Raw genomic sequence first — 14,129 nt, forward strand, 5'->3', positions numbered from 1 at the left:
TCAAATGGAAAAATCATCTGTTCTTATAAAAGTAACAAACAAAAAACCAGTAATTAGTAAACTTTGGTAAAGGATTGTCTAGAGAGACAAAATTTAGTGACACATTTGACAAGAACAGCTGACAGCCAGACAACACTCCCTCCCTCCGTTCTTCTACCTCCTGGCCAGGAACAGGAAACCCAGGAACAGAATGAACTGAACCCTCGCTGACTTAGCCAGAGAGACAGCGAACTCCAGTCCCAATAGAGATGACTTCCAATTATTCCCCAAATACAACCAAGCCATAGTACTGGTCATCTTAGGGTGTTGGACCCATGGGTAAGATTTTTTTAATTTTTAGTTTTAAAAATGTTCTATAATAGAATGCAGTTATTATTCTTATAATGCAAAAATAACTCTAACCAACCAAAAATCACACACACACACACATTAATTCACTGTTTTATTTTAAATAGTTGCTCATTTATGAAGAACTAAAAGTTTAAGTTCTCCCTCTCTTTTACTAAGGAGGGGTTGATGTCTAGCCTCCAAAGGGAGACAAGTAGGATTCTGCAGTTTGAAACTTTGGGTCAGATTTGTCCACCACTTACAAAAATGATACTGGGAAAAGTCCCACAGTCTTCTGGGTGGGAGAAACAGTAACATTTATGAGATCCTTACTGTGTGGCAGCACAGCAGAGAGAAATGAACAGGAGTAGAAATGGCCCAGTTATGAAGAGCCAATTTATAATCCGGGGCATAAAGTACACAAAAGTGCTTCAGCAAGTACAAAGGGACAGATGACATAGGGCAAACCGGGCGGTCGCCGCAGGAGAGACCAGGACAGTCTCTGCAGCCTGTTCAGGGGTGACATCCTCAGCATCTCCAGCGGCAGCCACAGCAACACCTCGTCCTTACCCCTAATGCACTTCCTTTCTCTCCAAGACATTAGCAGAAGCGGGAATTCAGAAAGCACAGGAATTTTCCTCGTTGGGAAAGTGACCTAAAGCAAAGTGGCCCTAGCTCGTGGACTCCAGATTTGTACTCCTACTGGAAACAGTATTCAAGTGTCACACGGGAACAGGTATTTTCAACATGATTTTGGGAAACTAAGGATGATTCTGATTTATCTGGAAGTGGAGAACACTTAAAGGAAAGTCAACATTTCCCAGGAAACCACTGGGCCCTCCATTCTGACCTCACAGGTAGGGCAAGAAGACTCAAGCTCTCCAGTGTTGCTTAAGGCTCTCCTGGCACCGTACTGAAGGCAAAACAAATCAAATGTTAGGAAAGACGATTCTCCTTCCTCCCCCAAAACAGCACCTTCTTCTGTCTGTCTTACATCCAACTGTTCACCACGGCACTGTACCTTGAGAAACCATTAGCAACTAATGACGCTGAAGTTACTGCTGGTACTGAAGTCTCGGAAGGGGGTTTCTCTGGAGGTGTACATGAGGGGGAACTGAAGGAACTGCACTACTTACGTAGCAGGGAGAGTGAACAGGGCCCCAGCCGCACCTGACTTTGCGGCGCACTGCTTTGGCACAGCTGCCTTTTACCAGTGAGTCTTGTGTGGCACTAAAGGCACAAGGAGCCCAAGGCAACGATAGGCTAGGGACCAAGCTGAGGACTCAAATTTCATTGGCTGAGCTCAGGCTGAGGGCTTCGGGACACACAAACGAGCTTATTCCTGGGCAGACAACTGAAGTGCTAACACCAACGGGCCCAGAAGAGCTGGGTGAGGAGCACGGGATTGGGCAGATGTCAAACATGGTCGAAGGTTAAATGTGAAGGATCGCTGATCTCAGTCCACTGAAATGGTGGGAAATTCTACACACTGCTTCTAGATCCTAAGGAAGGAAAAGCCACAGGATCACACTTGTAGATATGGATCAGCCGACCACTCTGGAATGTCGACTTGAGTTATTTGGCCAGAGGTCATGATTCTGGGTTGAACTTGAGTTTTGCACAAATTAACAACTATTCCCTCCATGCAGTGACTTTGTCTCCTGTGAAATCTCTTCTCCGACTTCCTTTGTGCCTGCACATCTGTCCCCGCTTGGCACCGTCTCTGTGCAGCGTCAGACTCCAAGGAGAGCCCTCCCTGGCCAGAGGCAGGAAAGACGATGCTCTGCTTCGGAGGAGGAGTCCACGGCTGCTCACTTGATCATCTGGGTCTCCTCATCTGCATCGTAAAACTCTTCCTCTTCCTCACTCTCACTCCCCAGAGTGCTGCCCTTGTCTGCTGGCTGGAACGGGAAAGGAGGAAGGGGCAGTGAGATGTCACCATGACACGGCTAAAGCTCCTCAGCTGACAAGCGGATTTTTATGACATCCACTCCCCTAAGCAGCAGCCCGGAGTGCTGGGAGGAAGCCAGCGAATCACCGGCCATCCTTATTTCTGAGGCAGCGCTGCCGGAGCCCACCCTGGCTTTCCAGCTGTGAGGCTCAGGTCTACTCAGTGCAAACACCCTTGTTCTCCGCAGCCAGCATCACCAGGCAGTCGATGGGAACGATGAGGAGCCCCTTCCCCCTACCTGTGGCAGGTCCAGGGTCTGTAAAGACAGCGCTTCCTCCCCCAGGCGCCGGTAGGAATACACCTGCAGGTCAGAAACCGTCTCGAGCAACGGACTGTTGAGCGTCTCCGGCAACAGCAAACTCAGGAGGCCCGCGGCCAGGCCGGTGGCTCCAAAGACAACGAAGGGTAGAGACCACTGCACGTATTTCTGAGGGATGAGGAGCAGGAGGAAAACACAATCCCAATGTTAGCAGCCTCCCAGCGGAGGGACAGCCCTGCTTCTTACCCACTGTTGCTCTGCTCATGGAGATTTATTCTGGGAAGCTGAGGGGAGATTCCAGGCCTGGAGAGGGGACTGCATGAACCACAGGCAGCAAGGGGAGGTGGTGCAGAAGCACAGGACTGATCTAGGCACAGGCTGGGTGTTGGGGAAGAAGAGGCCGCGGCTGCGTCTGAGCAGAGAAGGCCAGCACAGAGCCAGGGTGCACAGGGAGCCTGGTGTCCAAGTGAGCAGCTTATAACATAGTGACCTTCACATTTTCATTACTAGGAGACACTGCAAAATACTGATGGCGAACTTTAAAGTTCTCAACCTTGGACTTGTCCAACTACTCCATGTAACTTGACCCTATAACTGATAGGCCCAGGGATGAAGGTATAAAGACTCAGAAAGTGGCCTGGGTTGTGGTGCAGTGGGTTAGGCTGCCACTTGCAACACCAGCGTCCCACTTAGAGCACCGCCTCAAGTCCTGGGTGCTCTGCTTCTGATCCAGCTCCCTGCTGATGTACTTGGGAAAGCAGAAGAAGATCGCCACGTACCAGCCACCCATGGAAGACCTGGGCTGGAGTTCCAGGCTCCTGGTTTTGGCCTGGCCCTGCCCCAGCTGTTACAGCCATTTGGAGAATGAATCAGTGGACAGAAGACTTCCATCTCTCTGTCTCTTCCTCTCTGTAAATCTGCCTTTCAAATACATAAAACAAATCTGTAAAAAACTCTATCACACATGGCAGGCACTTGCACAGCAGTCAAGATGCCACTGGGATGCTCAAATCCCATACTGGACTGCCTGGGTTCAAGTCCTGGCTCCACTTCTGATCCAATTTCCTGTTAATGTGCACCCTGGGAGGTAGCCGGTGATGGCTCAAGTACTTCAGTCCCTGCCACCCAATATGGGAAACCTTGAGTTCCAGGCTCTCAGCATTAGCGTGGCCAGCCTCAGCTGTTGTGGGTGTTTGGAGAGGGAAACCGCAGATGGGAGATCTGTCTCTCTGACTTTCAAATAAGTAAATAACATTAATTAATTAGAAGTTAAAACAACAACCAAACTCTATCACATCTATTTGGCTTGTCTACTACTTAAATTGGATGCAGTAAAGGGCCAGTGTGCAAGCAATTGCTTCAGAGATCTGGAAGATATTCTTAAGAAAATTTAAATACATCATCTCCCCTCAGACACTTTTTCCATGATTTTTCAAAAGTGGAGAGAGGATGAAAAGAAAGGACAGAGGGGGAAGGTGTGAGAGGAGAAAGAGAACGGGGGTGGGGGAGGGAAGAGGCAGAGACCTTCTCATTTCCCGCCCCCTGCATGCAAACCCAGGTCCAGCTGTGTGGGTGTGCAGCTAGAGCCAGAGGAGCACAACACTGCCCCCTCTTGCGAGCTTGGCAAGTGGTAGCAGGCATGGCGCTGGGCGCTGGGCAGCCAGCCAACCTCAGATATCTTTAGCAATAAACACCAAATGTCAGACACATTCTACAGAGTGAAACAGACAACTAATGCAACCCCTTCAGAGGGACCTAAAAGGAGTGTGAGATGCGGGCAGAAACTCAGGAAACGCAGTGAACTGCCCTCGGAAACACACAGGCCACCAGGGCATCTCAGAGTCATGCCAGGAGGCGGCAAGTGGAGCCGCTCGAGGATGGAGCGGCTGCCTCCGCAACGGGTCCACGGCCTCGCACCAAAGCTAGCCACCCTTCTAGTCCTGGCTGGCGAGGCACGCAGCAGTGTGCACAGGGCCCCTGGGTTCCTTCACGGAACCTGAGTGTTTCAAGAATGGGAGGACTTCGAGCTGTCATTTAGTCCCATCCCCCTTTCTTTCAACTATGCCATTCAGATAATGTCAAAAAAAAAAAAAAAAAAAAAGTGAGTGAACAAACACAGTCCTAGAACAGAAAACCAGGAGAAATACTCCAAAGTGGTGTGCCTTTGGGGAGAGACTTCACTGCCATCTGCAGCATGAGGATCGTGGTGATGGCACACAGCGAGTGCCAGGTGTGGTGCCCGTCACACGGCAGAGGCTGATGGGCCTCTACCAGAACTGGTTAGCTGATGAATGGGGACAGGGAGGGAGCTCACTGGCATCAGCTGACCCTCCTCTGAACACGGTCAAGAAACCACTAGACCTGCTGGGGAGAAGCAGCCTAGGCAAGAGCTGAGGTTCCTAATCTAAAAGGCCCAGGTTCATGGTTGTGTCAGCTGATCAGAAACGGCATCTGTCGTGACTTCTTTCCACTCACAAGCACAGCATTTCCAAAGCAGATTAAGAAAAACAAAACCAGGAGGTACAAACCAACCAGTGAGGGGACGAAGGGAGCAATGATGCCACCAACTCGGGAGAACATGGAACAAGTCCCAAGCCCAACGTTCCTGGAAGACACGAGCAGACACAAAGTCAGTAAGTTCTAGAGGGCAACCGAGAGACCCTGGGGGGCTGGTGTTGTGGTACAATGGATTAAACTACTAATGAGACATGTGCATCCCACAGGGGGGTGCCTGGTTCCAGTCCCAGTTGCTCTACTTCTGATCCAGCTCTCTGCTAATGCACTTGGGAGAGCAGCAGAAGGTGGCCAAGGTGCTTGGGCCTCTGCCACCCAGTATAGTGTTTTGAGTTCCTGGCTTTTAACTGGTCCAACTGCACCTGTTAAGGGCATCTGGGGAGTGAAACAGCAGATGGAAGATCTTTCTCTCTGTCTGTCTCATCTTTCTATCACTCCACCTTTCAAATAAATAAATCCAAAAAAAAAAAAAAATGGGCCTAGAATAAAACTAGGGTACTTCAAAAAGCACATGGAACATGGAATGGAAAGATAAGTCTACTTTGGTGCAAGAAGATTTTGAATGCCATGCACAGTTTTTCTTTAACCACATAGTTCATGAACTGTCAGAAGTACTCTTGTCTATCTTAGAGGGGAAGCACAGGATCCCATGCAGCAGTGCTGCCCGTCAGAACTTTCCATGAGGCTGGAAATGTTCTATAATTACACTATGCAGTATGGAAGCCACTAGACACATACAACTACGGGTGCTTGACATGTGGCCTGTGAGGAGGAAGAAGTGCGTTTTTAATTGATTTAATTCTAATTAAACTTGAACAGCCACATGAGGCTCACTGGACAGCACATCTATAGAGGATGTTGCGAAAATGAGCATCTGAGCGTTTCTTACCAAATGTCTCACAGGTCTCTGTCTCTTAGGTCTCCTGTCAGTGAATGCAGCCACAGATACCAAGCTTCGTGATCTGAAAGGTCTGCCCATTTATTTAAACTCAACTGATCAACTACAGAAGGGTCAGGCAGATAGGAACTGACTGAAAAGGTATTTTCAGGAAATCCTTCATAGGGAGTGTAGGCAGGAAAAGAGGGGAAAATGGGAGGCAGAGGTCATGGTTTTCAACAGGGTGGCCACACATCACTCTGTTATCCCACCCTAATTGTTCATCTTGCCCATGCTTGCTCTCCAAAGTGTCCAGTTTGGACAAAATGGCCAACAGCAAGACAAAGTGGATTGTAGGAATAACTAGGAAATGACCAGCCAGTCGCCAACAACTGATCTTTTCTGGGAAAAGGAATTTCAAATTAACAGGCAGAGAGACCCACAAGGCCTCCTGCACAGGGAAAGGAGAGGGAGGGACATATTTGGAAAGATCCTGAGAGACCTGGGAAACGGGTGCTGAGGATGGACTGGCCCGGCCCAGGAGGCAGCTCTGCAGACCACAGGCTGCACCCCACCCTCCAAATTTGGGAGTGTGTTTTGTATTCAGATTATTTTATGAGGGGAAGTTAGCATGGAATATGTCCTTTTGAATATAAATACATCCTACTCATCAAAAAACACATATTACATGAATATTTAAATGAAATATTCAATGAATATTGTATAAAATGATCTTTTAATTGTGTATATTTTGTGCTCAAATATCAGTTCTGTGAGAACAGGGACCTCGCTCCTTGTCTTTTTAGAAAAATATTTACAATTGCTTCTCAGCCTTTTGGCTAAGCTCAAGTATAAAAATATTTATTTATTTACTTGAAAGGCAGAGTTACACAGAGACAAGGAACAACTAGGAAATGACCAGTCTGGTTCACTCCCCACATGCCCACAACAGCCAGCACTGGGCCAGGTTGAAGCCAAGAACTCCTTCTGTATCTCCCAAGTGAGTGCAGGGGCCCAAGGACTTGGGCCATCGTCCACTGCTTTCCCAGATGCATCAGTAGGGAGCTGGATATGAAGCAGAGTAGCCAGGACTCGAACTGATGCCCATATGGAATGCTAGTGTCGCAGGCAGCGGCTTAACCCACTGTGCCACAATGGTGGCCCCTCTTTGTCTTCTGTTACATGCCTGACGCTGGATGGGAGCTGAACCAATGAAATCCATGAAAATAAAACCAGCCCTGGAGCAGTGCCTGGATGATGGGCTGTGCCTAGTGGGAAGTGCTCCTCTTCCAGCTGAGGAAAGGGAATGCAGCCCACAACAAAGCTCCAGTGCCTCGGCCAGGCGGGCAGAGAGCAGTCCGCAAGGCAGCTGAGTCACAACAGCGTGCAGAGTCACTGCGGGCCCCGCCTGACTCCAGCTGGCCCCGGGGCGGGAACTGGGCCTCTGCTGATGCAAGCACGGTCCAGATGTACGGGGCACACGTACCTGATGACGGTGGGGTAGAGCTCCGAGGTGTAGATATAGATGATGTTAAAGGCAGCGCTGATGGTCAGCTTCCCCAGCAGGGACAAGGAACGGCTGTTCACCACCGCGAACACGCCTGTGTCTGCAGAGGGCAAAGACAACCCCGGTGAGCTCGACAGAACCTCTCCTTTCAACCACATGCTGCACTCCGAAGCAGTCAGAGGCATCCTGACCATCTCAAACAGCAAAGAGGTTCTCCAGCTGTCTACCTGCTTGGATGGTTCAGAGATCACACACAGACACACACACAGATATTTCCTCTGTCTTTTGGTTACACCCATGAAGCCTTACATACTGCCTGGCTTTCAGGGCCACGGAAGTTATACTCATTCCTGAATGATAGAGCCCCCTGACACATTCTGTACTGTAGGAAAGTAAGCTTCCTGGATATAGACAGAGGGAGAGAGGCAGCTCTCACCTACTGGCTCACTCCCCATGTGCCCGCAACAGCTGGGGCTGGACCAGGCACAATTCAGAAGCTGGAGTCTCAATTTGAGCCTCCCACACGGATGGCAGGGATCCAACTACTTGAGCCATCACCTGCTGGCTCCCAGGGTGCACATTAGCAGGAAGCTGGACTTGGGAGCAGAGCTGGGACTCAAAGATAGTCACTGCACTATGGGATATGGGCCAAATGCCTACCCTATAAATACGGAACTGCTTGGAAATCCTTCCTCCTCAGCTTCTTACTTGACTTACAAATCAATATACCATGTGAGTTTCTTAATGTAATGCTTTGACATAAAATGCAAAAACATTTTATGCCAGTTCATTTCTTTATCAAAAATACCATCAATTATCATGTAGTTCTCTGGGATTCCACAAAATGTAATTATCTTCCTTTCAAACACATTTAACCCGACTCTTTCAATAATTCATTTTCCTCTACCTTCAAAATAACAATTTTCTTTTTGGAGAAAAAATTCCCATTGACTTGCTGTACGCCCTCTCTTCACAATCAGACATCTCCAGTGAGTGACCACCACTCCACATCTTCAAATGCACCTGCCCTGGAACTCAGAACAATCTGCCTCTAATACCATCCTCTCCTGGAACTCAACACACTGTTCTCATCACAAAATGCAATTGCCTCATGACCTCCTTGACATCTGCACACACAGAACACTCTCGTCCTCTTCCGCTCACACAGCGGCTCAAATGAAACATCCTCTACTTCCTCTGACTTCCGCTGGTCCGCTTTTCCAACCCATTCCACTGGCAAGCCTCAGATAACTCCCTTGGGGTCACTTATTTTCCAAAATACACCTGGAGCTATCTTAGGCAAGGCTGGTGCCTTGTGTGCATGTGTGTTCCTGACAGCACTGCACACCTCTGTTCTCTAAATACTTGTTGAACTAAGAAGCGGAAGAACAACAAATTATGTGGAAAGAACTGGTGCTCATCCTTCGCCCCTTGTATGGAGAGAGACATACAAGAAGATGCCCCGTCCCAGCACACAAGTGCCAACCTCTCCTGCTCACCATGAAATCAATCTTCATCTGCCTGAAAGACAGCAGCCCGGACACAGACACCCCAGCACCAACGGACTCAGTCTTGGGGGCGGCTTCCTCCTCTGCTGCCGTTTGGAAGAAACTGGCTCTTTTCAATTCTGAATATGTATTTTTAAGCCACATGGTGCTTCCAGAAAAAGAATCAAGGCTTTCAGCAACTCCAAGACCAACTGTGGGACTTTTGAGGTCTAACAACTTTTTCATTTAAACCAATGAGTGCAAACTAAATTTACTGGTTATTTTTTCAGGAAACTGAGTCAGTCAGGAAAAAGGTATTGGGGTAGCAATGAAGCAAACACAAATGTGCTTGACTGCAAACGATCTCTGGCTTCCACAAGCACGGGAAGGCATCTTTCAGAAGTGCATGGCAGCACCTGACAGTATCTTGACAGGGCTAGAGGTCTGCCAGCCTGAAATTTAAATTCAAATGGCAAGTCATGGGAAGCTCATCACTGGAACATTCACGAGATCCAAAGCTGGAAGAAGGCTCCCGCGTGCGGCTTGAGAAACTTCCTGCCACAGCTCCTGTGGGGAGCCTGGCTCCCACCACCAGCCCGCAGTTGCTCTCCTCAGTCTGACACCCCAGCTGATGCTCACACTTCTCCCTGTCTTCCAGACAACACCCTCAAACCAGGCAGAACTCCTGTCTTCCCCAAGGCAGCCCACATCAATTTCAGACAGCTTTATCTATTAGAAAAGAATTTCTTATCCTTGGGAGACTTGCGCTCTGGAGCTGCTGGGCTGCTCATCATCTTGAGCTAGTACTTGGGATGGCTTTGCAGCCACTGGGCTGGTCCCTGTTCTTCATTATCTGAAAATTACATATTATTGGGCAATTCTCAATGAGTGCTCAAAATTGTTTAGGAAAAAAAAGGGATTTAAAAAAGGTGAATTAAATAATCTTTTCTAAGAAAGAGAATTCTTAAAAGTATCCTTTAATGTAATGAACTCATGGAAATTATAAATTTATTCCAATGATGTAACTACTACAGAAATTATTTTCTGGAAAATTTCTTAGTGCCTTTTTGGGAGTCAGCAAAATAAAATGTCTTGGTATGTCACAGACACATTTCACTGGCCCAAAACAGTGTTCAACTTGGTCACCCACTTCACTCATCAGGGAATCATAAGCAAATTTTATTTTTATAATTTATTCATTTTAATTTATTTGAAAGGCAGAGTAGCAGCAGCAGCGGCAAAGAGAAAGAAATCTTCCATCTGCTGACTTACTCTCCAAATGCCCACAATAGCCAGAGCTGAGCCAGACTGAAGCCAGGAGCCCAAAACTCCATCTGTGTCTCCCACCTGGAAGGCACAGAGCCAAGTACTTGAGCCACCACCTTCTCCCTCCCATGGTGTGCATCATCAGAAGGCTGGATTGGAAACAGGTGGGACCTGAACCCCAGCACTCTGATATGGGATGCAGGCATCCCAAGGGGAGGCTCACTGCTGCACCACAAGGCCTGCTCCTGTAAGTAAATCTTTATTTTTCATATGTTAAAAATATTTAAGATACTGCTTCAAACATCCACATCCCATATCAGAGTGCCTGGGTTCAAGTCCGGGCTCCATTTCCAATTTTAGCTTCCTGGGTGGCAGCAGACATAACTCAAGTATTTGGATCCTCTGCCTCCCATGTCGAAGACCTGGATGGGGTTCTAGGCTCCCATCTACAACCTGACCCAAACCTAGCTGTGTGGGCATTTGGGAAGTGAACCAGCAGATGGAAGATCTCTCTCTCTCTCTGTCTCTTTCTCTTTGAAGTAAAACAAAATTAAAAAAAAAATATTTAGAGAAAAAAAAATTGTGTATCACATGAGTCTGTTAAGGTCATTCATTAACTCTAATAGATTTGTTTCTATATTCCTTAGGATTTTCTATGGAGATGCCCACACAGAGTCTGGTAAATAAACACAGTTTTACTTCTGCTCCAATTCGGACATTTTTCATCTCTTTTTTATGTCTTACTGCATTCTCTAGTGTATTCTGTGCAATGTTCCACAGAAGAGGTGAAAAGAGACTCCCTTTTCTTCTTCCTGATCCTGAGGAATAAGCATCCAGGCTTTCACCATTAAGTGTAAGGTTAACTGGAGGTTTTCCTTTCACATCCGTTTTCGGATTAAGCAAATCCTCTTCCATTTCTGGTTGCTAATAGTTTTTATAATGAGTAACTGAATTCTGATGAGTGCTTTTTCTGCTTGCACTGAAATGATCAGATGACTATTTTTCCCTTTTTATTTTTAATATGGTGAGTAACACTGATTGGCTTTTGAATATTATACCCGCTTTCTATCTGTGGGATAACCCTTGCTTGGTCAGATACAATGCGCTTTCTAGGTGTTACTGCTAATGCTTTAAGAACTTTTCATCTATATTAATGAGGGATATGAGTCTATACTTTCATTTTATTGTAAAGTCTGTTTGGTTTAAGCATCAGAGTTAATTGCTAACCTCACAGACTAAGCTGGGAGTTTTCTGTCCACTTTTATTTTCTGGAGAAGTATACAGAACTGGCATTACTTCTTCTGTGTTTCACAGAATAACCATCTGGGCCTGGAATTCTCTTTCTGGGAATGCTTTAAACTATAATTCAATTTCTTTAACAAATATGAGGCTAGTCAGGTTTCTACTTGTTTCTGAGTAAGCTGATAGTTTCTGTCTTTCTAGGAATTTAATCCATTTTGCCTAAGTTGAATTTACTGGCATAACAATGTTCATAATATTTCCTTATTATGCCTAAACATTCCATAGTGATGTCCCCTCTTTATTCCTTCTACTGGTAATTTGTGTCTTCTCTCTTCTTTCCTTATTAGTTTGGTTACAGACTTTTAAATTTTATTGGTCTTAATAGGCTTTTGGTTTCACTGATTTTTCTCTACTGTTTTTCTGTTTTTATTCCACTGATTTTTTGGCTCATATATTTATTAACATCTTTCTGCTTGCATACATTTAATTTGCCATACTTTTTTTTTTAACTCACCCACTTTCTTAAGGTAGAAGCTTGGAATATTAATTTGATCACTTCCCTCTTTTTCTTGATTTTTAGAAAATTATATTCATTTCCCTTTATATTACTTTACCTGCATCCTATAAACTTTGATATAATATACTTTAATCATTGGTTAATTATGAACATGCTTTTAGGAGAGTGTTGTTTTGTATCCAAGCAACTGGGGGTTTTCTAGACATTGTTGTTACTCATATCAACTTTAATTCCATTTCAGTCAAAGACTTTTTGTTTAAGTTTTCAGTCCTTTTAAATTATTGAAACTTGTTTTACGGCAATGAATATGGTCTCCACTGGTAAACAGTCTGCATTTACTTCAAATGGAATGCATATTCTGCTGTTTCAGGGTAGAGGGTCCCACAATTGATTAAGTCACGATGGATATGTATGCTCCTGTATTTTCAGTCTACTTTTTCTCACTCACTGAGAGAGAGGGGTCCCAGGTATCCAACCAAAATTCTGGATTTGTCTGTCACTTTAGTACCTGAAGCACTGTTTCACATATTTTCAATCAGTTATTAGAGGCAAACACATTTAGGTTTGTGACAGCCCCTTGATAAACCGACCAGTTTCTTATCATGTATTCATATATTTGATCAAACCTGGGAGGAATCTGCTCATCATTTCTGCAAACACTTTTTTCTTAACTGCTCGTCCTGAGACTATAATTAGATACACTAGGCTGCTTGAATCACTGACACTTTCGTAGTTCTACCATCAAATCATTTTTTTCCTGTTTCACTCTGAAGTTTCTTTTGTTAAATCATTAAGTTCACAGGCTTTTTCCTCTGTAGATAGTGCATCCTGTCCAATATTGTTCATAATTGCATATTTCACCTCTACATGTTCCAGGCATTTTTTAAAAAAGATTTATTTATTTATTTGAAACAGAGTTAGAGAGAGGCAGAGGCAGACAGAGGAAGGTCTTCCATCAACAGCTGGAGCTGGGCCAATCCGAAGCCAGGAGCCAGGAGATTCTTCTAGGTCTCCCACGCAGGTACAGGGGCTAAAGCACTTGGGCCATCTTCTACTGCTTTCCCAGGTCATAGCAGAGAGCTGGATATCAGAAGTGGAACAGCTGGGGCTCGAACCTGTGTCCATATGGGATGCTGGCACTGCAGGCAGCGGCTTTATCTGATATGCCACAGCACCTCCCTCCATGCATTTTTTAAATTGTTATTTATTTATGAGAAACAGAGAGATAGAGAAGAGGGGGACACTCTCATTTAATGGTTCACTCCCCAGCTGCCAGCCATGACTAAAGCTGGGAGCTGGGAACTCGATCCTGGTCTTCCAAGTGAGTCTGGCAGGAACCCAGCTTGAGCCAGGAAGTTGGAGCCTGCAGTCAAACCCAGGTACTCCATTGTGGGACACAGACATCCTCAACAGCATCTTAACTGCTAGGCCAAAAGCCTGCACTTTATTTAACTTTTTCTCATAAGACATTAACTGTCCATCTTTATACAGTACAGTGTGATGTTCTGGTACATTTATACATTGTGCATGGATGAGTTCAGCATGACTGGCTACTTACCATCTCAATCATTCATCATTTATTTGTGAAGAGGACATTCAAAATCATCTTTTCTGGTTACTTGAAACCATGCAATATTTTATTGTTAATGCTAATCACCCTGGGTAAGAAAACACCTGAACTTATTCCTGTTTGGCTGTGCATTTTGTCTGCTTGTACAGTTGATTAAAGCAGGAAGAGTGTTGGTCTCAATTAGTTCCAAGGCCTGAAGGTCAAGCTTCCACAGCAGTTCACTGTTACTTCTCACGTGGTACTGCCTGCCTTTTATTGTTCTCTTTGAATCTCTAATTTCCCTCAGTAAATTGTAAGCTCTTTGAGGCCAGGGATTAGGTCTTGTTTATGCAGATAACCTTGTGTATCATGGATGCTAGGGAAATCAAACGAATAAAGAATGGGCAGGGGGCTGGTGCTGTGGCGCAGTGGGTTAACATCCTGGTCTGAAGCGCCAGCATCCCATATGGGTGCCAGTTCTAGTCCCAGCTGCTCCACTTCAAACCAGCTCTCTGCTGTGGCCTGGGAAAGCAGTACAAGATGGCCCAAGTCCTTGGGCCCCCGTATCCACGTGGGAGACCTAGAGGAAGCTCCTGGCTCCTGGCTTTGGATTGGTGAGGTTCTGGCTATTGA

The 14,129-nt window shown here is 45.9% G+C and overlaps 1 protein-coding gene across 5 annotated transcripts in view; it reads right to left on the reverse strand.

The window, feature by feature from the left end:
- Nucleotides 1-429: 429 nt before the first annotated feature.
- The window catches only part of SLC22A15 (solute carrier family 22 member 15), an 81,558-nt gene continuing 67,858 nt past the window's right edge, over nt 430-14,129 (reverse strand). For 3 of the 5 annotated variants that reach the window (XM_089336991.1, XM_002715736.6, XM_089336993.1), the window contains 4 exons: nt 7,415-7,535; nt 5,070-5,142; nt 2,517-2,705; nt 430-2,228 (listed from right to left, as the gene is read on the reverse strand). In XM_089336991.1, coding sequence (XP_089193117.1) covers nt 2,139-2,228; nt 2,517-2,705; nt 5,070-5,142; nt 7,415-7,535 — 473 coding nt within the window. In that variant the 3' untranslated portion in view covers nt 430-2,138. Of the gene's footprint in view, nt 2,229-2,516; nt 2,706-5,065; nt 5,143-7,414; nt 7,536-14,129 lie in introns of all 5 variants that reach the window. The other 2 variants (XR_016237105.1, XR_518141.5) reach the window with 1 other exon arrangement.

The sequence above is a fragment of the Oryctolagus cuniculus genome, chromosome 7 (genome assembly GCF_051225735.1).
Source record: "Oryctolagus cuniculus isolate XC-2025 breed Fujian yellow rabbit chromosome 7, ASM5122573v1, whole genome shotgun sequence".
Lineage (NCBI taxonomy): Eukaryota > Metazoa > Chordata > Mammalia > Lagomorpha > Leporidae > Oryctolagus > Oryctolagus cuniculus.